The sequence below is a fragment of the Pimephales promelas genome, chromosome 10, assembly GCF_988280905.1.
Source record: "Pimephales promelas chromosome 10, fPimPro1.hap1.1, whole genome shotgun sequence".
NCBI classification, from domain to species: Eukaryota; Metazoa; Chordata; class Actinopteri; order Cypriniformes; family Leuciscidae; genus Pimephales; species Pimephales promelas.
The window spans coordinates 22,798,660-22,823,018 of record NC_142778.1 but is presented as its reverse complement, the minus strand read 5'-3'; the positions used below and the strand labels follow the sequence as shown (position 1 = coordinate 22,823,018).

The 24,359-nt window shown below is 37.8% G+C and overlaps 2 protein-coding genes across 5 annotated transcripts in view; one reads left to right on the top strand and one right to left on the bottom strand.

Moving 5' to 3' along the window:
* The window catches only part of prrt4a (proline rich transmembrane protein 4a), a 42,541-nt gene extending 39,727 nt beyond the window's left edge, over positions 1-2,814 (top strand). For all 3 annotated transcript variants that reach the window (XM_039650527.2, XM_039650522.2, XM_039650523.2), the window contains one exon: positions 604-2,814. In XM_039650527.2, the coding sequence (XP_039506461.2) occupies positions 604-2,513 (1,910 nt within the window). In that variant the 3' untranslated portion in view covers positions 2,514-2,814. The remainder of the gene's footprint in view (positions 1-603) is intronic.
* Positions 2,815-6,450: 3,636 nt separating this feature from the next.
* Positions 6,451-24,142, bottom strand: impdh1a (IMP (inosine 5'-monophosphate) dehydrogenase 1a). 2 transcript variants are annotated; one of them, XM_039650532.2, is made up of 16 exons: positions 23,880-24,142; positions 19,097-19,195; positions 16,862-16,910; positions 15,423-15,524; positions 15,264-15,338; positions 14,876-15,082; positions 13,370-13,457; positions 13,089-13,288; positions 11,846-11,936; positions 11,619-11,714; positions 10,844-10,987; positions 10,583-10,727; positions 9,649-9,792; positions 8,789-8,872; positions 8,511-8,527; positions 6,451-7,398 (listed from the first exon to the last, which is right to left on the bottom strand). In XM_039650532.2, exons 1-16 carry the CDS (start codon positions 24,104-24,106, stop codon positions 7,304-7,306), a joined length of 1,863 nt encoding a protein of 620 aa, XP_039506466.1. In that variant the 5' UTR covers positions 24,107-24,142; the 3' UTR covers positions 6,451-7,303. The 2 variants fall into 2 exon arrangements, with proteins under 2 accessions (XP_039506466.1, XP_039506467.1); XM_039650533.2 differs by lacking the exon at positions 8,511-8,527 and having other exon boundaries at positions 23,880-24,137.
* Between the last annotated feature and the right edge of the window lie 217 nt (positions 24,143-24,359).

Sequence of the window (24,359 nt, the reverse complement as noted above, 5' to 3'; positions counted from 1 at the left end):
ACGGCAACAGGGTCAATGCCCTCTTATCTGTGCCGTGAATGTGTATCAGGGATGAAGTGTGGCCCGTTTACAACAGCCTACTTCCACATCTCCCCAGCTAATTAACATAGTCATTGTTTTATATGACTGATGGTGTATTTTCTCATATTACTGCTTAAAGCCTTTCATACGCAGCACGTAATCTACTTACCTGTTTTAGTTTTTTAGATTTGCATGCTTGGAGATACAGGATTCTCCTTGATACATCAGTGTGTGGTTTGTTGTTCTGTGTTTTCTCTGTGGTTTAAATTCCTCTTGTGCTGTTTCAAGTGTAACGTTTTTATGTGCAGTAAAAAAACAAAACAAAAAAACTAATAAGCTGCTTGTGGAGATCATTAGCTTTGTGTTTTGTGAATATAACCTCATGAGTGCATAAACAGATGTTAAGCTAGATTACCTTGTAAGACAAATTTTTTTACTAAAACTAAGTTATAATATGAATATTGTATAATCTATATTGTTTTGCACATTCATTTCTTTTTACATTTTTTAATTTTTTTGTCACTTGAAAAGTTGAAATATACACAAAGTGCATCTTAAACCAAATTTTATGTTGTATTTCAGCATCTCCAGGTGGCGACTGGCGTGAGTCTTCCACACTTCCAGACTGCAACCTGTTTGGCATTGGGATTTGTCAGTCATCTGACTCTTCGAAGAATCATGCTTCAACTAACAAAACTCTGTCCACTCCACCTCCTGTTTATGAAACCACACCCTCTGGTGTCATAACCCCAGCTCTCGAAGCCCTGACTCCGCCTCTGTTAGTCCCTCTACTGACTGACTGGAATGCTGCAATGGCAACGTGGGGCCTGGCCTGGGAGTTACAGGTATACGGGCTTAGCTGCGTGTTCTCGCTTGTGGCTGTGCTGTCTATGCTCAGCCTGATGTGTTTACCGTTGCGCTGGCCCTCTGGATGTGCCCATTTCAGTCTCCTCCACCTTCTCCAGCTACTGACAGGTTCCAGCCGAGCCCTGTGGCTCCTCTACGATCCATACGGCCAAAAAGAGCGCCTTCCCGTCGTCTGGGCACGACTGCTTCACGAAGCTGCCTATCCCTGTTTAACGGCATCTTTTGGCCTTCTGATGCTACTGCTAACTGCTCGCTCCTGTACCCAGCTACTTTCCCAGAACACCCTGCAGCGCAGCACCTGCCTGTTGGCTGCCCTAGTGCTGCTGCACATAGCCATAGTGATGGCTTCCATGGCAATACTGCAACTTTTTCCCACCCTGCAAGTTGTGCCTCTATTACCGCCTGCAGCTTTCGTCTTGATGTCCTCTCTCCTGTCATTCACGTACCTGCTTCTGTACTGCTGCGCCCGGCCAGACATTAAGCACATTTACAGGCTGAACGAGAGCTCTCCTGAGCGGCCATCGTGCCAAGCAAGTAGGTGTCCATTCACAGAGGCACAGATGTGGGAAAGGGCAGCCAGGGCTGGGGTGTTCTCTGCCCTCTTTCTCTTAGCATGTGGCAGTCTTCGACTCTATGCCATGCTCAACGCAGGAGGGCTAACTGGTGGGATCATGGTTGGCCTGATGCCCTGGCCCTGGTGGGGATTCCAGCTCAGCTGCCGAGTGTGTGAAACAGGGGTTTGTCTCACCCTCGCCCTTGTAATCACTCACCCCCTTCTGTGTTGCGGAGTGCCCCGTTCCAAACCTGGTGGCTGCAGCTGGTTCTTCAAAAAGCAACCTACGGAAGGAACCACACTGGGAAAACCCATCTTCTCAAGTCGGTGTGGCTGGTCACTACGGCCCGCCGAGAAGTTGGGGTTGTGTGAGGGAAAAATACGGCGGGAAAGTGAAAGCGTGCCTCTCTACACCTTGGTGGAGCTTCCACACAGCGAATCTGATGGTTTAGACCTCCACTATCCCAGCAGCCCTCAGCATGTGTCTTCCACGCAGCTTTCCCACACCGCAAAGAAGAGCAAAGAATCACATGCGTCCTCCTTTGCCAGCTTGGACGTGGACTCCACAGCAGACCTCCGGCCTCCTTCACCCATCGACCTGCGACGAAGCATCGACGAGGCGTTGAACAGCGAGGCCCTGTTCCAGCATAGCCTGTTCGGCTCCTCCAGGCTCTCTCTTAGCACACGCGGACCCCCGGATGGACAACCTTGTCGGGGAATCTCCAATGACCCTAGCTTATACCGCACTGCCTCCTGTGGGGATGTGGACCCCGCTACTGTACCCAACCGACCCAGGCAATGGAGCACTATATCTGGAAGGCCAGCTCAGGTCTCAGTCCATTGCAGTGGGTTAAACTCAGCACAGCAGTCTCAGAACAGCCAACGCAGGGACTCTCAGTCTGGGCAGCAACTCCACAGACGATACACAGTCTTGGGATCTACATCCTCCAGAGGGAGCGTGGATGTGGAGACAACTTCTCATGTTGATGAGCTTGCCGTTCAGGCTGAATTCGTCAACGTCTGCAGGCAAATAGATGCACTCAGTATCAGCAGTGATACGATCGACCTATAGGGGAAGAAGTCTCTGAATCAACTAACCCAACACCCTTAAGTAATTTCAGCCCTATCTACTCAAATGTACAGAACTATTCTTAAAATAGATGCTGAGAGGAATTTCTGTTTTAGGAGACATGGCATGGACAAAACAACAAACAGCAACCACTGAAAGGCCGATGTTCTTTCTTCATCAATGTGAGAAACTCCCTGAAACCCACATCCCATATTTGAAAAAATTACATATAATCTTGTTGAAATTGCTTGACTTGATCAAAAGACTTTACCTTTCAGCAATAAAACTAGCACTTATGAACATGTTTTATGATGAGTCTTTGGCTTTGCTATTACAGCATGGATCACCTAAACACTCAGTGGCAACGTTACTACTGTATAGAGACACATGCTTATAGAACTCATTTGCATTTCATTACAACACGATCATAACACTTATTTGTGGCAGCTTTGTTACTTGGGTAACATTTTGTTCTCTTACGAGAGGTTCTTATTGAGTAAGTTAGCTTACGCTACAGGAAAGATTAATCTTTTCGAGATATTGAAGCCAAAAAATTATCCTTAATTTTGTATTCATCGTCAACGCAGTGCAGCAACTTGCAGACCTAGAGCAGGCTAGTGTGCTTATAGGCTGCCCTGCGGGAACTGCAGCAGCCTACTACTGAGCCCGACGTGACGTCATGTCTAATGAAGGGCGCTCACGCCTTCACAGCGTCTTATTGTTGTTTCCCTCTCAAACGTGATTGGCTTGTGCAGGCGCCACTGATTGGGACAGCCTATCAGCAATCACCTTCAGCTTTCCGCCAAAGTCAACTCCATGGTCAGATTTAGATAAGAGACAAAACCATGGACGAAACAATAGATGGAAACGCAGCAGATCCATCCCAGGAATGTCCCAGTCCATGGCCCCACCTCGCCAGACTATTTAAATTTTCTGAATTTTCTGAAATTTTCTTAAATGTTAAATTCAGCAACATGGTAAAAAGGTGAAATGACTTGATTTTGCAGCCCTTGTTAGTGGCCGACTGGTATCAGCGGGGATTGATGATGGGAGCTGTGTCATATGGAAAGGTCATCTCGACAGATGCGTCCAACTCAGGTTGAGGCGCTCTCTTCGAGGGCAGACCGGTCTTTGGCCAGTGGTCAGACCAGGAGAAGTTCCTTCACATAAACTGTCTGGAAATGATAGCTGCCAAGAACGTGCTGAAGCGCTTCCTCCCGTTCATATAGGACCACCATGTTCACCGTTCAGACAACATGTCAGTGGTGTCCTACGTAACCCGTTAGGGCGACATCAGATCCAGGAACCTGATCTGATCTGACAGAGCGCCTTCTTACGTGGTCTCAAGCATCACCTGCACTCGCTGAGAGCTGCGCATGTGCCAGGCAACCTGAACGACGGCACAGACAAATTATCCAGGGACAACTTTCCCCCAGGGGAATGGTCGCTGCACCCCCAAACAGTCGAGAAATTATGACGCCTGTTTGGCAAAGCGGAAGTTGACCTATTCGCGTCAAAAGACAACGCTCACTGCCCGATGTTCTTTTCAAAGATCGAGGATGCGCTGGCCCAAATCTAGCCCAAACCACCCTCTATATGCCTTCCTTCCGATCCCTCTGTTACCACAAGTAATCAAGAGGATAAGGGAAATGCACCACTTGGTGCTTCTTATAGCCCGATGTTGGGAGAATCAGATTTGGTTCCCGGAGCTGACAAAACAGCCAGATGGGCGATTCCGGTGAGAACAGATCTCCTCTCTCAAGCTCGCAGCTCAATCTAGCATCCCATTCCACAGTGCTGGTCTCTGCACGCATGGTTGAATCTCCTCTATACACTGCGCACTCCACCCTTTTCAGGCACTTGGAGCAGCTTTCCGTTTCATTCGGTGGGCGCACCAAGGGTCTCCCCGACTCGAAACAAAGCCTGTCCAGATGGATTGTGGACGCTATACCAGCCGGTTATGCGTCGAAAGGTCTGCAATGCCCCTTGGGCATTAGGGCTCATTCCACTAAAGCAGTGTTTCCCAACCCTGTTCCTGGCGGCACACCAACACTGCGTGTTTTCTTTGTCTCCCTAATCAAACACACCCGATTCAACCCATCAGCTCATTAACCCACCTGATTATGAGCTGATGGGTTGAATCAGGTGTGTTTGATAAGGGAGACAAAGAATACACGCAGTGTTGGTGTGCCGCCAGGAACAGGGTTGGGAAACACTGCACTAGAGGCATGGCCTCATCGTGGGCATGGTCCAGCGGAATTTCTGTTCATGACATATGTGTGGCAGCGGGATGGGCCTCTCCGTCCACCTTTTTTAGGTTTTATAACCTAGAAGTTATAGGTTACAAAACTTCTGTTAGTTTAAGTGAGATGTACGTTCTGTCCAGATATGATTGCGCACAGGCTACTCTCATGTGTCCTAGCTCTTCTGGTTGAGCTGCACTAATGTTTATGTGCTATTATACAGACCAGCGTCGCTGCTCTGTATTCCCTATGAGTGCTTATGTACAAGTGCTGGCCGCCTTATTCTCCCTCTTATCTGGGTTCCCTGGGAAACCCTGGGACTCATGAGTGGATGCTCGGCCCGCACGGCGTCGACAAAGGGTTCCCGTAGTGTAAGCTAACTTACGCAATACGAGAGAACCCCTCGTAAGAGAATGTATGGGTTACCTAACGTAACCTCGAGGGAACGAGAATTGGGTAACCTTCTTATATATGTTAAGTCACGCCCAGCGTATATACTCGGCGGGCTATGATGCTGTGAAGGCGCGAGTGTCCTTCATTGGACATGACATCACATTGGCTCGGTGGTAGGATGCTGCAGTTCCCGCAGGGCAGCCTATGAGCATGCTAGACTGCCTGCTCTAGGTCTGCTAGCCGCTGCACTGCGTTGACAATGAATACGAAATTAAGGATATTTTTTTGGCTTCAATATCTCGAAAAGATTAATCTTTCCCATACCGTAAGCTAACTTACGCAATACTCGTATCCTCTTCTAGAGGGAACCGAGGTTACATTAGGTAACCGATACGTTCTGGAATGAGGCCTACGCTAAAGATGTCATTAGCAAAAGGCAGTGTGTAGATAACAATGAAAACCAGAAAAATTCCTGCAGTTTCATTTTAAATACTAAATGTCAATTAGTTATTTTGTGTACATGTCACAAACTTATTGAAAAAATTTTTATCTGCAAATTTACATGCAGCATATTGTGGCTATGATCAGAATAGCATGCTAGGATAAGGCTTGAGTTGTTTCTTCAGTATGTGAGTATTCTTCAGTATTTTCTGTACAATGCATAAAATAAAGGTCATGTGACAACAACAGGAAATATTTGTTTGCTGTATAATGCATATTTTTCACTATATATAACCTGCACAGGCTGGAGCAATTTGCTAGTAAACCATTTTGAACATAGCCTCCGTCTTTACAGAATAAAGCGCTTCATAAAGATCTACCCTGTACCCATAATACGCTTAATGACATATTGGTGTAAAGACAATGCAGACAATAACATGAAGTTGTGACAGCTTACTTGTTTTTTGTATGTTTTAGTGCACATGTGTTTACAGCAGAAGCTCAACATAAAAAAGCTAATTACTAAAAGACAAAGCAGCTTATATTCTCTAAGATCGTCTCACTGTTGACTTTTTTTTTTTTTTTTTTGGCAAATATTTAAGATACAGTATGCTTTTTCTCTCTGTGCTTAGCAAATGGCCCAGTGGCTGTTTCTCCTAAATGACAATTAAGTTTTCTGAATTACATTTCTCATGCTTTTGTGTTCTTAAAAGTGTATGCAATTTAAATAATCCATTTAAAATATAAAAATGTTGTTAAACATTAATAATATAAATATTAAGCCATACACATAATATTTAAGCAAAGTATAATAGACTGAAACTGATACTATCGGAACACAATAATAAACACAGTTTATAAAACATTCTTTATTAAACTGTATTATATTCAGAATGACAACACAACAGTCTTCAATCTACAAAATGGAGCCCAAATTTGAAAGTGTCACACTTTCACAGCAAATGCTTTTTACTGTCCTTCACTTCTGGCCTTGTAACATCTCAATTGCTTACTTTTATATACTGTAAAATGTTTGATATATCTAAATGATGCAAATGTGTGACACTATGAAAATAAACTTAAAAAAATGAGCAATGTCTGTCTAAATTATTGACTAGTGAAAGGCGAGTAACAGTACACAATCCCTGATTTTAAGGCTGATACTGATAATCTGATCCATAAAATAACATAGTTCTACTGCTATGTGACTAAATGGATAGTCTGAAAAGCATTGTGACACAAGCAGCCGGCAAACTTGCCCTTCTGGAAAAAACAAAAAGATTTCTCAGATTACATTTAACTCATAACACTCTAATGGCAATGTGGTATGCACATGATTTTCTCATATACCACGACAAGCATTATTGCTAATAACCCAACAGACAATTTTAATTAGAACGTTTTGAACATGACAGTTTGACAAAACATACCATATATACCACATACTGTATCAGAAACCCTAATACACACTCTCTCACACAGATACACACCTGTATTTCAGATGGTGTAGTACATTCATATGATTTTGAAAATAATCTCTCTATTGCCAAGTCTAGTTTCTTACAGTGAGAACCGAAAATAAATATCAAAACAGTCGATAGTACATTCAGTACTGTTGCTGGCTTTTATTACAAGCAGACAGTTTTATTAGCTTTGTTCATCTAGAGTCAAGAGTCATCAGGAAAAAGTACAGGGGTGAGGATAACAGAAATGAGTTTAGCTGCTGTGTTTGGTAACGGCTGGTGATGGGACATTGGGTCCTGCTCGCATGTGCCCCCTGCTGCCGGGCTCAATATAACCGCTTCTCATAACTACCAGAAACAGAAAAGAACTATTAATTAATGTTGCTATATTGTATAAACTTTCAAAGTTATAGTCCTAATTAAGGGGTTTATACTAATATATTAGCACAGCCAATTAAAGGAAGAGTTTGCCCAAAAAATTAAATAAAAAGCACCATAAAAGTATCATGAAAGTTAATTTGAGCAAGGAACAGACTCAAATTGAAATCATTATTCAATCGGTTACGAGATGCACGAGTTCTCATTGGCCTCATAAACGTCAAATAAATACATATTTGAATTAAAACTTACATTTCAATCTGTTCTTCACACAAATTTATCATAAGGCAACAGAAGACATATAGCATATAGCGCACAAGTCATTTGGATTATTTATTTTTGTTACACTGGCAAAAATTCACAATTAAAATTTGGGGGTCAGTAAGATCAAGTGTCAATAAAGACATTTATAACGTTTTTTTTTTTTTTTTTTTTTTAAATCTATTTCAAATAAATGCTGCTCTTTTAAAATTTATATTCATCAAATAATCCTGAAAAAATGCATCAATGGTTTCCACTAAAATATTAAGCAGGACAACTCTTTTCAGCAGTGATAATAATAAGAAATTAGTTACAAAAAAACAAACACTTATTTTAAACTGTAATGATGATACAGTTTAAACTGATCAAAAAATGCAGAGCATAGGAGACTTCTTCGAAAACATAAAAAAAATAAATCTTACCAACCCCAAACTTTTGAATGTTAGTTTACTTTTTTTGTCTTTGGAGCTTGCCAACCCATCATATGCATCCATAGAATAGAAGAGAAAAGTTCAAAAATTCTTGATCTCATGAGGGTGGATAAATGACAGAATTATTATTTTTGGGTAAACTATCCCTTAAAAAGTAGGAGTGTTCTTTTTTTTACCAAAGTCAAGTCTCAGACAGTGTTACGAGTACATAACCACAGAAGGACACAGAAGGACACCGCAGGTTTGTCTCTATGATGCAACAGCAAGAGGAAACTAAAAGAGTCTCATTTTATGCCCACTAAAGAGCCCAGACCATACCAGTGTTTACAACACAATCCCCTCCACCAGAACTCAACGTTATTATAAGAGACATGAGGGATGAATACTTACATGGCACAAAAGAATATCTATGGTGACAGCATAAGAGAAAGGAAGAGAAGACATTTTCATACGTAAACTCTACTTTTCCATGACAACTTAAGAAGGGACGGTCTACTCTAGGGGTCTCTGGGAGGAATTGCTAAAGTTTTAGTTTTATGTTAATGATAAGAATTCTAAGGAAGGGAAATGTGTTTACAGCCATTCTTTTAAGGGCATGTGCTGTGAGGAAAGAGACATGAACATGGTAGGTCAGGTGGGTGGGGCTAAGTGAGTGGGCGGAGACTTACGAATGCAGTCCATGAACTCCGCCCTCAACCTGAGCAGACATTGTCCTCTTCTCAAACTTCAGCTCTCCGGAGTACATCATCGATCTATATGTAACGAAAGTGAGACTTAATAAACAGATATACATAAAAACAGAAATTATACTTTTTCAAGTTGGAATTCTGTTTGTGGAATTTGGGGAGAGACATATTAAAGAGCTTGTCTTCTTTTATATAGCCAGTAACCTTTGGTTAATAGTTAATATTCAGTATAAAAAACTTAAAAAAAAATAATAAAATAAACTTTGCTGCCTTAAATTTTTATGTACAATCAACTTCAACAATCATTTCAACTTAAATTACATTAAATTGAGCTTAAAAAAATGAGTTGAATCGTGTATAACTTAGCTTGGCAAAATCAGATACCATGGATGAAAGCAATGAGGACACTTTCAGAATGAAATGATGTTTGAGACAGAAAATATTAGCACGACCAAAGACACAGTGAACCAGTTTATACTAGCCACCAATATTTGGATGTAGGTGATATTTATAACTCAAAATGAGGGAATTTTCTCATGAAAATTACTTGAAACTTTTTTAGTGCAGAATGAGTATCAATATATTTTTTGTTCATTTTTTCCAGAAGAACAAGAAAATACTTTTAAATGTGTATATCTACTAAAAGTTGTGTCCATTTTGGTCTAGAAAAGACAGACTTGGTTATGTGTATATCTGCTAAAAGTTCATTTAGTTAACTACCTGCAAGAGTATCCCTCTATGTGTGTAATATACAGCATATACTCACATATATATGGCCTCAAAGCTAATAAACATGAGTTGTCAAGCTTGTCAGATGTCTATAAGAGAAAGAGCACTCTTACCGCAGAATGGACAGACTCTTTGCACCGATATCCTGACAGCCATGTTGAATTCCAGCAATGAGGTATGGAACAAACTTGTGTATAGAGCCTTTATCCTGAACTGAGCCAGAGACTCCCTGAGCTACCTTCACTTTATCACCTTCACTGGAAAACACACACATTCACACACACAACCCATTATATATTGCATACAATACAAAAGTTTTCATAATATGCATTCATAACCATTTATAACAGATATGTATATTATTGAGGTGTTTCTTCAAATATTGAGGTGTCTATTTTATGTTTAATATACACTTTTACCATATTTTTTTATTTTTGTTATATGAAGGTCACATTAAAATGCTTTCATCATTTATTTTAACTTTTTACTATTTATGTATAGTTTCAGACCTAAACTCTAAAAACTTAAAATTAATACATTGTTACAATAAATTACTACACAACAGTCAAAAAGTGAACTAAAAATAAACATATACATATTGATGTATAAATAAAATAAAGAAAAATCAAGGTAAATATAATTTATATTTATTTATCATTTAAAATATGAATTTTTACTATAAAATATGACAAATAAAGTCCAAAACATAGACTTAAATAACCATGAATTATTTCAATATTTATTCATATAAAAAAAATATTATATTATTTTTTTTTTTTATTTGATTTAATTCTTTGTATTTAGGATAATTAAAATGTCTTAGCAAGACAAAGGATTTCCACCAAAGGATGCTGTTAAACACACATTTGAGATGTACTGGAAATGACACTGGTGAAAATGTTCATGCCTTTCAGATAAAAAAAAATGTACAAAAAAAAAATTCATACTGTGCACAGAGCCAAAATCTATTATTTTTTATAATTGAAGAGATACTTTATTGTCACACAATTGTACACGTGCAGACATCTGAGCATAAGACTGGTTTACCTGAAGTACCGTTTCTGACTGCTGTTGTTTTTCTCCATAGCATCCAAAGAGCCCATACCACGATACTTCTTCAGTCGTACACCATCTGAGAAAAAATACTCCCCGGGTGCTTCTGTGGTTGCCGCTAACAATGACCCCATCATCACTAAAGCAAAACAGGCCGAAGGGAAGGGCATGGTCACAGACGTAAAACTTAGGCAAACAAATCCCAGCCATTAATAACAATGATCGTTCAGGCAAATCAGTCAGATAAACACACACCTGTGGATGCTCCCAGCGCCAGGGCTTTGACAACGTGCCCAACCGTCTGAATGCCACCATCTGCAACAACTGGAACCCCGAAGCGCCGGGCGTACTCAGCCACCTTATATACAGACGTGCCCTGCGGTCTCCCACACGCCATCACTAATGATACACACACATATACTGTATATATTGCTAAATAACTTCTCATTATTTTCTCTTGTTCTCAACAAAATAAATAAATAAAATAGATAATTGTTATCCCAAAAATCCTAACCCTAAAATTTTTTGAAGTGAATAAATATACCATTTGTAAGACCACATATACATATTTGCATTGCTATATAAATAAGGTAATTTTATTCATTTTGTCTAGAATAAATTAAAATAAAATTATGGAAGATTGTTTCCACCACAGAATAAAATAATAAAGTAATTGCAACTTTTTTTCTTGCAATTGGTTATATCTCACAATTATGAGAAAAGTCAGAATTGTGAGACATGAAGTCACAATTGCGTGTTATAAAGTCAGAATTGTGAGATATAAACTTGCAATTATCTTTTAAAATGTTTTATTCTGTGGCAGAAACGAGTTTCTATATAAAATAGATGACAATTGTAATCACCAAAAACACCAACCCCAAAATAAAACCTTTGCCATTTTTCGAAGTGAATAAAGGCACCATTTTCCCTTTAAAGTATGTCCTCATAAAGTTCTTCCATATTTAACCAAATTCTTGGCACTTTCCAGAGCAGTTTTGTCCTCCAAAGTCAGTAAGAAGTGCACACACACCTTCCTGTGTGATACAGATGGATCCACAGCCCATGCCCACTCGTAAAGCGTCAACCCCAGCATCTATAAGATTCTTTGCTTGAGCAGCAGTCACCACTGCACACAAGAGAATAAGAAACTGAAGAGAAACTTGGGGAAATAATCCATAATATGTCAAATACCACTCTACTCGAGCTACCCTCAGTTTATAGAAAAAGAAGCACCACAAAGGGCAAAAAAAGCCTCACCGTTTCCTCCCACCACTTGTAGTTCTGGGTATTTCTGTTTGATGTAGTTGATCATACTGATTTGAAACACAGAGTTCCCCTGAGAAGAGTCCTGGGACAGAACAACAGAAAAACCATCATATATCATGTAGGGTTAAGAGCAAGAGGTCACACTTAATGTAAGATTGCTGTCTTAGATCAATTTTGGAAATTGTAAAAGATTTCTTTCAACCCTGCCCTAATCCACCTGTTTATTAATTTCCCAGTAAAGCCAAAGAATTGATTAACTTGTTCAGGCATGTTTGATTACAGATGTAGCCAAAAGGTATGACAGTAGCTTTTGGCTACAGCTTTGCATATATATATCCACACATTTGTCCTTTACTTTCATTTGCAAATATACAATCAGATCCATTGTTCAGACAATTAGGTCAATATTTGGCAAATTTATCAACAACACCTGTTACTGTGTATGATGTCTGACAAATTAGTTTGACCAACACAGCATCATTAATTGACCCTTGACCACTACCATTCAAAAGTTTAGGGACAGTCATTTTGTCTATTCAGCATATGCAATGCATTTAATTGATCAAAGTGACAGATATTTATGATGATTGTCACACTAAAAACTGGAGTACTGGCTGCTGAAAATCCAGCTTTGGGCTCAGAGGAATACATTTCAATTTAACAAATAACAATTTTACTGTTTTTACTGTATTTTTGATTGAAGCAAATGTAGCCTTATGAGAATATTTAGATTAGCAAAGCACTTCAGGTTCACTTTGATTCAATTTATTTCTAATTCTAAATACTTTTGGCCCTACACACATATATGCTGTATTCCCCCACCTGACACATGGAACAAAAAACAAAATAGCAATGGTATTATTAGCTTTGCAGGTGTTTGACTGTAAGCAAAGTTTAACTACTGCATGTGCTCAGTGTGTTTGATTATCATCATGTTTAACACATCTGTCTGCAAACATGTGCTAAACATGTTTTTGTCATCTTATGTTTAAAATTTGACGTGTTGATGCGTTTTATTTGTTTAAAAATGTTTCTAATCTACTTGGGTGTTGCCAAGTTTGCATCTGGCCAGAACAAATGATGGATTTCTGCATGAGAAATTGAAATTCTAATTTCAAGTCCTGTTGCAGTTGTCCAAATTACAAGTTGGAATGCAGAAAATGTGCTGCAGGAAGCTAAATAGGACTGAGTCCTTCTAAAGTGTAAGGTCACCCCATTCCCCCTTTGTACCCACCAGAACTATCACATCCACTCCAGCCTGCATGAGCAGGTCTAGCCGGTACTTGTCGTCCTCTCGGGTGCCGATGGCAGCGCCGCACAGGAGTTGTTTGCGAGAGTCTTTGGAGGCTAGAGGATAGTCTCTGTTCTTCTTTAAATCGGTACGAGCTATAATAGCTACGAGCTCATCGCTGTCATTCACTATAGGAAGTTTACCTGAAGGAGAAAACAGGAATGTGATCAGCAAGCTTGTGCTAAACATCCCAACACAAACACGTCAGAAGTTCACGCTCATACCTTTTTTACTGCGCTGTAAGATGTCATTTGCCTCTTTTAACGTTACACCCGCTGGAGCAACCACCAAATCTTCTCGTTTTGTCATTGCCTGGAGGATTGAAGATGAATCATTCAGAAACTGTTATCATTCACAGATATTAGTAGCATTTAGGACAAAATTTACCCTATTTATTTTTCTTAAAGGTACGATCTGTAATTTTTTCGCCACCAAAGGTCACAGTTTCAAAACAATAACAAAGACGAAGCTTGATGACGCAATGGAGAGTGGAACGATGGGAGTTGTCGTTTTCACTATCCAGAAATGTAGGCTATGGAATTCACGAATCATATAAATTTTGTATCAGCTAATAAATTAGTTTGTATTACCTGTACGTTTGATCACACAATTTTATATAATCGCAATGAATTAGCTGCAAGAACAGTGAAATGTAATGCTATATTAGCCTGTTACTGAAATAACTATTGGTCAAATGATATTGTGAGTCAATGCTGTGCAGTTCTACAAGTTTAAAACAATTGTACTAAAAGTACATTTGAAAAAATATATTGTATCATAGATATGTATACTTAGAACCCTCTTTAGCAGCTTATGCATAGCAGCCCAATGAAATGGCCGCTAATGAGGAATCTATGGTTTCTACAAGCAGAAACCGAGGATAGCGCGGATATTACGTCAGTGATATGAGGCAATGACAAAGGATGAGAAATTATTTAAAACTGGAATTTCTCTGGATTTACAAACTTTTGGGATAATGCAAGTACACAACTGCATGAATATATCACACTGTTAACGTGTTTTTTGAATATTTTATCACAAAAATCTTACATATTGCACCTTTAATAAATGTACCTGTTTTATTGTGATTCGATTCATCAGTGATCAATGATATTTTACATTCTAGTGAATAATGTGTATATTTTACATTGTAATCTTTCATATACACTACCATTCAAATGTTTGGGGGTCAAGATTTAAATTTAAATCTGTTTTAAATTTAAATATATTTAAAAATGCAATTTATTCTGTTAACTCCAGTCTTCAGTGTCACATGATCCTTAAGAAATCTTTCTAATATACTAATTTACTGCTCAAGAAACATTTCTTATTGTTATCAATGTGGAACTGCTTAATATTATTGTGAAAACAATAATACATTTTTTTTCAGGATTCTTTGAAAAAAAGTTCAAAAGAATAGAATTTATTTGAAATATACCTTTTTTGTAACAAGTCTTTACTTACACTTTTAAATAATTTAAGGTATCATTATTGAATAAAATGTATTAAAATCTCAGCACTGTATTCATTTATATTATAATAATATAATATAAAATATTAATTTCTAACAAATGGGCCAAAATTTCAATCAAAACTTGATGGATCAAGTTCTGCACTACATTCAGTTTCACTTAAAAGTGCCTATATTACGCTTAGATTATGAAACAACACTTAAATTGGAATCCACTTTCAAATTATTAAAGCTAAATTAGACAATTTTAATCACAAACCTCCTCCAGTGGCCTGTCGTAATCTTTCTCTGACAGGAAGTCGATGTCTCGTGATGTAACGATGCCCACCAGCTTGCTGCCCATCTTGCCGGTTTCAGTAACCGGGATGCCGGAGAAACCGTGCCGTACCTTTGCTTCAAACACATCACCGACAGTGTGCCGTGGACTCATCACTACAGGGTCCGTAATGAAGCCCTGTTCAAATTTCTGCCGGTATGACAAATACAAAACATTTCAGTTATTGCTATTTATAAGTATATATTGAACCAAAAAAATCAAAAAAGCCTGTGAATTTTACATAAACAGCCGACCAGATTTACAAAATACAACTGTTACATTTGTATTTAATCCTGCCAAAAACACGTCTCTCAACAATCATATGACTGACCTTGACTTTCCGGACCTCATTGGCCTGGAACTCAGGTGTGCAGTTGTGATGAATGATTCCAATTCCACCCATGAGCTACAGGACAAAGCAGTGAATTAAATGGAAAAGCAATCTCAACTTTGCTGGATTAAATATATAGTTTCTGTGAGTGTTACTTACAGCCATAGCGATGGCCATGGAGGACTCTGTGACTGTGTCCATGGGAGAGGAAATGAGTGGCGTCTTCAGGGTTATCTTCCGGGTCAGAGCAGAGGTCAAATCCTGACATCATAACACATGACCGTTACGAAAAATCTAATGGGGGCAAAGTGTCTATGAAAACCGACATGAGAGTAATTAAGCTAATTTATGATACTTTTGGACCTTGACATAAGAACTGAAACAAGAACTGGCCCCCTGACAGTGGGGGGGGGGGACAGTTGGGTTTCTCACTTAATATTTGTATATATTGACTTGACTGCACTGACACTATTGGATGAGAACTGAACTGAGCTGGATGATGACATCACTGTTTTCCCCAGAGCCGTTTAATTTATTGATGAAATAAAATCATTCAATAATCAATTAACTTTACACAGTTTGTGAACTGAATCAACACTGAACAAAATTCAGCTCAATAATTGCAGCTGAATAAAGGTTTGCTATTGTATTTTTAGAGTCAGAATTGAGTCTGTTTGCATCATTGGTTTCCTTTTTATCACTAAAGAGCTCCTTTGAAACAATCAGTATTGCATAAAGATACAGTATATTTTAATAAAGGTGACTTGCCTCGAAGAACACTATATGAACACTAAATTAACACTAACACAGAGTGTCCCTTCAACTGATTCCTTCGAATTGTAGACACACTGCCATGTTTTATTTGTCTTTCTCTCTGACACCTGCGTCCCATCATTATCCGTAGCTCAGCATAATTCTCAGAAGTGCTTAAAGAAATCACAACCAGCGTTGTGTATCTGTGTTTACATCAGCAGGAAGCGAATACACCTGGTCTACTGGGAAAAATACAAACACTTTAACTAGACTCCCAAATTCCCAATTACACAATCACATAACACATAAGCAAACACACAAATATCTTATAGTCACACAAATATCCCTAAAAACCCTGAACCAATCTTATAAGGTCAAGAAACAAAAATATTCCAAATTAACTTGATGTGATTTCCAGTTTTAACTAAGCTATTTGCTGATAATATATCGCTGGAAAGTAAATTTGCTGCATCTTTAATTAAAAATGTGTTTATAGTTGTGGCTCCAAGGGAATTGATTGATATTTGTTTCGTCCTTGTCTCTCTCTCTCTCTCTCTCACACACACACACACACACACACACACACACACACACACACACACACACACACACACACACATACAAGCTTCACTGCCTGTGACAACATGCCCAGCACACCAGGGACTATATGGATGCTAACACAGCCATGTTAACACATACTGTCCTTTGCAGATCTTCTGCTTCATTGATAGTTGAAGAGCTCTTTTTTTCCACCGACAGTGATCAAAAATTATCCTTGGCACTAAATTATCTATACTTTAATACAAGTGCAATGTCATTAACCTCTGCTAAGCATTGGTACTCACCACCTCATCAGATGTGAAGTCAATGAAGCCGGGCAGTATCAGGAAATCACTGAATGAGGAAGGGCAGATGGCAGAGTTAGGCAACAATGACCTTTAGAGCAGCAATTTATGAATCAGGACATTATCAAAATTACAGAAAGCTTATACAAACACTCAAATCTGTGTCAAAAAAGGGGGGAAAACACAACACAGAGCTGGTTTCACAAACAGGACTTAGATTAATCCAGGAGTAGGCCTTAGTTTAACTTGGACATTTAAGTCCTTTTCTAAAAGTGCTTTAGAAATAAACATTACTGGTGTGCAATTTGAGACAAAATCAGTGCAAGTTGCTTTCAGTAAAAAGTAAAGTAGTAACTTTGATAGCAACAGTAAAGTTTCTTTCATGTCAAACATGCATTTTAGTCTGGGACTAGGCTTAAAATGAACCCAAAATGAACATTGTGTAATCGTTTACTCACACTTAACAAACCTGTATGAGTTTCTTTCTTCTGTTGAACACAAAATATTATATTTTAAAGAATGTTGGTAACCAGACAGCTGAGAGCTGACTTCCTTTGAATGTTGATTACCAACATTTTTCAAAATATTGTACAGGTTTGGAACAACATTTTCAAAATACCTTTAGTGATAGTAATATATATATATATATTTTCTTTTTTTAAAGAAATTAACTTTTATTAAGCAAGGATGCATTAAATGGATCAAAGTTGATAGTAAAGACAAAGATAATATATAATAGATTTCAATTTTAACTTTTGAACTGTCAATTCTTCAAAGAATTATTTTTTTTTTTATCATGGTTTTCCACAATGATATCAAGCAGCACAACTGGTGTCATCGTTGTTAAGTTAACAAGAAGAAATGTTTTTTAAGCACCAGAAGAGCATTACAGACTTTTTAAAAAACATAAAAAAATCTGACCAAGCCCACATTTTTGAACAATAGTGTAAACCGACTGATTACTGTGGTGCAATGCATGAGTAAATTAATATATTTGTGTTTGCCTGTAGGATGAATCCTTTGAGTAGCCAGAAATGATGCACTTGTACATGCGTACGTCTCTGATTTTGTCAAGGAGGAATGATATAATCTACTTAAGGTGTGTCGTACAGAGACGTCCAGTTAATGTTCTTAACCGTATCACCAATGTCACACGCACACACACCTAGTCTCTAAAGCAGCAGTAGTGTACTGAAAAAGTGTGGGCAAACTAATAAGATAAGAGATTTAGGTTCATTTTTACACAGACATTATGCAAAATTTTAGGGTTGGTAATATATTTTTATGTTTTTGAAAGTCTCTTTAGCTTACCAGGCCTTCTTTAATCGAAAATACAGTAAAAACAGTAATATTTTAAAGTCAATTTAATAAAGGATTGCTAAATCAAAATATTCTTTACAGACCCCAAAACTGAAAAGTGGTTAATGTTGTTAGGATCTAACTTCAGTTAAAATCACTGTGTATAATGGCTACAATTACAAAGTGTTAAAACAACATCCCTTACTTTAAAGCACTATAACATTTTGATAGGGACTGGATTTATCTGTCTCAGGAGGATGTGTGAGAAGAAGGCATAGTTCAGTGTCATGTCCCATGTGGCCTAACGCTCATAAAACCTCCATTAGACCAGATTAAACACTCCAGCCAGCATGATAAAAATAGACACAGAGACCACTGCTCTGTTAGCAAGGGTTTTAGAAGGCTGGGAAAGCACATGCCTGTATTCCCACACAAACAGGCTCATTTAATGCAGTGGTGTACAGCATTTAAAAAGGTCTAATGTTCATAAAATCCCATGCTGTATTTCTAATTGATATTAAAACACACAATCAGCCTGATATTACATCTGTATCGTGAGTAAGAGAGAAAACCAAGGACAAAAAAGAACCCACACATGCACTTTGATTCTGTATCGTCCCATAAAGATGGGCTGCATGTGCTGGGACCAAGCACTTGAGCTCCCCGTTGCTATGGAGATGCTCTGAGGGTTGCCATGGAGCTGAGAGCCATCTCACTGACAGATGTCCAGAGAGATGCCTACCTAGAGTGCATGTGTGTGTGTGCGAAAGTGAAACTACACGTGATAGGAACTGCTTTGACATTATGCTGTCCCTGTTTATCGATCTGACTTACTGTATGACAGCACGTGTGTGTACGTATGTGTCTGATTACAAAGCAGGGAATCAGGAAAAAAAAAGGGTTTTTGTTCACATGATCCTCATCTTTTAGACTTACTTGTATGTGAGACCATCACCGATGGCAAAGAGCTGCTGGGCAGTGAGTCCATCCTCTGGCACATACCCAGTTCCCCCACTGATAAGGTAATCAGCCATGCTACAATCATACACACACACAAAAGAGAGGTTGTAATACATGCAAATAAAATTTGGTTTCAACTTTGTCATAAGCTCATTGCACTGCCAACCATCCACTCCACTGACAACGTCATCCTACATTATACCAATACAACAACTGACATGTCAAGCAGAAATAACAGTGTCCTCCTGTAACATGCAATAGTAGGAAAAAACTACTAACGTTAAATGGAAATACATTCAAAATGAGAAGCAATAATTCAAAATGACTAACTTGCAACTAACTTGGCGTTCATTCTCATCGAGAAACATTCGGTTTATAAGCGCGTTAGATAGAAAAACAAATATGATCACTTACAGGTTCGAGTATTGGACCAATTATGAAAACACTTCCTTTCTTTCTGCTGAATATTCACCCTCGTGTACAGAACAGAATATCACATGGCGGCTATATTAAAGTCCATTACATATCAACGCGGGGAACAGCAGTTTCTAGTTCCGTAGATCAGTGTTCTTCTGACGAGGGTGAATACGCTGCTCTGGATGAAAGTAGCATCATGAGACGCGCAGCCGTGTGTCCAGCAGACCTTCAACCGTGTGAACAACTGAAGTCACATCACATGCCATCTGAACACACTCGGGAAAGAGAAAAGGTTGGGTCGTTGAACACTCCCCAAACCAGTTTTGTTTGTTTGTTTGTTTGTTTTTGGAATTTATTTTTACATTTTTTTGAATACCGAATTTTCATAAGTACGCCGCTTGTTGGTGTATTTAAAGCGACTTGGAAGTAAGTTCAAACAATGTAGCCTAAACAATGTTCGTTGTATCCTACTTTCTGCGTTCATGGGCTATGGTAACGTTAAATACCAAAATCCGACGTGGAAAATGCACATGAACACCCCCTCAAGTGGTATTTCCCTTTACTGTCTATGGGTATTTCCATTGGGCTGCCGAGATTAGATAACCTTTGACCTTTTCAAAATGGCGGAGAGCACCGCGAGTGTCGTGAATGGTAAAAATAGAAATAGAAATAGAAAATATACAGCATATTATTTACCTTTTGAGTTTTGATAAATCATTTTTTTGCTGTTGCAGATGACTTAAGCGATCTAAAATAGTTTGTTTGAGCTAAATAACAGGTCTGGATCTCCATCTTTTTACCACATTACGACAACAAAAGCACTTGAACACAACACACTTGTACCAGTTCACAAGTGGAAAATATCTTATTTTCCATTGTGCGTGAACGCACAGACCATCAGTTACCACAGGTGGGTCGCAGCGAGCTCTGTAGGGGACTCTAGCTGGTCATATTTTGAAAAGTTTTGAGCAATGCATTAAATAAAAGTTGTAAAAGAAAAATGTATATATATATATATATATATATATATATATATATATATATATATATATATATATATACATAAATCAAATCTTTGTTGTGGAATTGTTGGTTAGCATCACTTAAACAAACCCTTTTCTCTAAACCTCTTGTGCATGCATATCCACCATTTTTGTAGTTTTTAACATTTTTATTTGTGTTTGTTGCTCTGAACCGAATCCTCATCCGAAGCACAATTTTGTTGGCCTTGGGCCATAGTTTGTAGTTTTTTTGTAGATCTGAACCAAATCCTCTTCCAAAGCGCAATGGCTTGTGGGCAATAATTAGCCGTTAGCGAATACACACTTGAAAATCCACCAGAGATAGTAAACCATCCAGGGACGTTTGGTATGGGCTACTCTTTGCAATATATTTTGGTTATTTTAAATCTCACATAGGCTTAGGATGTGTGGACACAGGAATTGAACCGCAAATTTCTACATGTCTGATTTGTAGTTTAATGAGGGGTGCCGACCTCTTGCCGACCTGCCTGCCTGTTTTTACTTTTTATAATCTCTCATTTTGAAAAATAATCTGTGTTACATTATAATAATGGTTTTACTTTAGAATGTGTTTAGAAATCTCCAGAATGAAATTTGCATTTACTTTATCATGTTGGTGTAGCCAATAGGCTGTCTTGGGAGTTGATCAAGCCCATTATTAATTGGGCCTACCTTAAATGATTCATTAAATGATGATATTTTTGTCCTGTTTAACATTTATGGATTTAACACTGCTAAAAATAACTTAAAATGGTTTAATTCAATTCAGTAATTCAAGTCTAAACATTCTAACTTGCTTATTATTTTGGGTGGAGACCTTAACCAAACTATAAACAGCTCTTTGGATATATCACCACCTAGAATATATATATATATATATATATATATAAACCCCCATCAAAAACATCCTCATGCTTGACAATTTATCTAACAGCTCTTAATATCTGACTTATTCATTCTTTTTTAGGCAATTTTGCAAAGCATTAGGGGTGTTATGTTTTCTACACATAAAATTAATAAAATTGTATTTAACAACTCAGTGGAATTTAGTGATTTGTATTATCCGTTGCAAATTAGGCTTTAATGATTAATTAAGTCTTGGTTATAACTCAGTGTTTGTGTGCAGTGCAGTTACACTGCATTTAGATCCCAGAATCATTAAAGAGCATTAAAGGCTCTTTGAACATATACACTGCATCTAACACCCAAATAACTAAGTGGTTATGCTGACAGTTGAATTTATTCCTGATGGACATTTAATCTTGCCCTCTCAACACACACAGGCATGCTGTTCTTTCCTTATGGGATTTATACTGCAGATTAGACCTAAAGAGTGCTCTATCAATGTAATCCAAAGTAGTTCTCTTCTCGTCTGTCAAAAGAGCCGACTCTAATGGGAAAGAGAAAAGATGAGGAGGGAGGCATAGATTTCATTTGATGTACAACAACGTTTCACTTCTGAGCAGCACGATACAGTTACCGTAGTAGAGAATATTTCAGATGACGCACAACATAGATGTGAAAGGTGCTTTGAAGAGCTTATACAGACACACTGTAGATTGTTAGGTCATGTCGTACATTCTAAAAGTCAAATTTTCCTTCTTGTGGCCAAGCTAAGCTAAAGATCTGCAGTTCTGAGGCAGATAAATACTAGTAAACATCTGAGGGCAGAGGTGTCAACCACAGACACTCCCTGACAATGAGAGACGAGGCCCTCAGAGAAGTATCCTGAGTATACCTTTTTCTTGCGCAAAAAAAAGAAATTGTTTAATAAAGTTGTTATTTTGTGTTTTTTTGTGCTTCATAAAATTAAGTTTGAACCACTATAGTCCCATGGACTATTTTAACTATGTATTTACTAACTTTCTGGGCCTTGAATGTGATAATAACAATGCAGTCTATGGGGGGTCAGAAAGCTCTCGGATTTCATTAAATATGTCTTAATTTGTGTTCTGAAGATGAACAAAGGTCTTACAAGTTTGGAACGACATGAGGGTGAGGAATTAATTACATCATTTTCATTTTTGGGTGAACTCACCCTCTTAACTGTAATGTTATAGTTATGTAGCAAAAACACTTTATCATAACTAAGCTTTGTCTATTATTTTATTCACAGTCTCAGAACCACTACAATCCAATGACGTTCGTGCATGTGCAGCTTAAGTGTATGCACACTATCATAATCATAATAAACCATGATTCAAGAAAATGCTTATTTGTTCACTAATATATCATTATATTGATGTATTCTGCATTTAGGTGTAATGAATTTTTGCGATAGAGTTACACTGCATTGAGCTGTTTCAACATATATTCTGCGTCTAACACCCAAATGACTCTAAGTGGTTATGCCGACAGTTTTATTTATTCATGATGATTATTTTAAATGCTTATTAATTCACTAATATATCATTATAGTGATTGATTCTGTATTTTGGTGATAATTAATTTTGCACTAGATACATTATAAATTACTATAATAAATTATCTTCACTTGTTTTGACTGGACAAAATAAAGGTCAAAATGATTTAGGTCCCAAAAGGTCCCACTCATTTACAGCTGTTATTTTTCAATTATTCCATAAACACAATTATTATTCTATTCATTCTCACCACAACACAAATTTAAAATATAAATAAGTAATTCATACATACACAAAAAAAGGGGACCAAAACCAATATGAGTTATCCCCAAAACAGTATTAATTATTAATGGGTCAGAATACATTATTAATAATAATAATAATTTATTAATAATTGTAATAATTTATTAAATGAAAAACATATTGATTGAATATATATATATATATATATATATATATATATATATTCAAGAAAATTGTAAATATTTATGGTCAATATTATTTTCATTATTGCTGCCTAAAATAAATAAATATGTATATTCATTATGTGAAGACTTCAGATGCAAAAGCGTCTAAGTGCGTCTAAAGTTTTAGTTTAATATTAACCCATTTCTGAATGGGCTGAGGCTGGAATTTGGTGAGTTTGAAGTGAAAGTATGATACTATACTATGCTATATGCGTATACTATGCATTTTCTCAATATCATTATCTCATTTTTAGAGGCTTTTGCATCAGAAATTTTCATGTGTATATATAATGGGCATAGACATAATGTATATTTGTGTCTTATACGCTATGTCCATCTCTATTGTATTTAATCAAATAATCTACAATAATGTCTTAAAATAGTTTTTATTCTACGTACAATAATGTCTTAAAATAGTCCAGAATTTTGAGAAATAGAAACCAAGACCTGCTTATTCATTCATTCATTCATTGATCTGCACTGTTCTCACCTCTCTGGTTCATACCCTGCCTGTATCCGGGTGGCATTGTAGCGCTGGGCAGCCGTCTCATGCCCATGTCCATGTAGTGTATTATGGGTAAACAAGCCATGAAAGTGATGTTCCGAGTCTCGTAACGACATCCGTGGCCTGGCTGGCTCCATGTCCCCCACAATACGCCTGTAGTCAATCTGGTAGCTGTCCCTGTCCCCATCCACATAACGGTCATATGCGTCCATTTCAGCGAAATCCAGCAGGTTGTCCTCCACCTTGGCTCTGTTTGAGCCCCACCGACCCTTGCAATAACACCTATTTTTTTGTCTCCCACACCTCACCTGAGACCACCTCTCAGTTTGCTCATACACCAGATTGTACTTTAGATTTAAACTCTCCCACAAAGTTTAAAAGAATACAAAATAAAATAATAATAAGAGCTAGATATGGGAGTCCTCACTTAGATTTGTATCTAATTTGCATAAGCTATTAGCATCT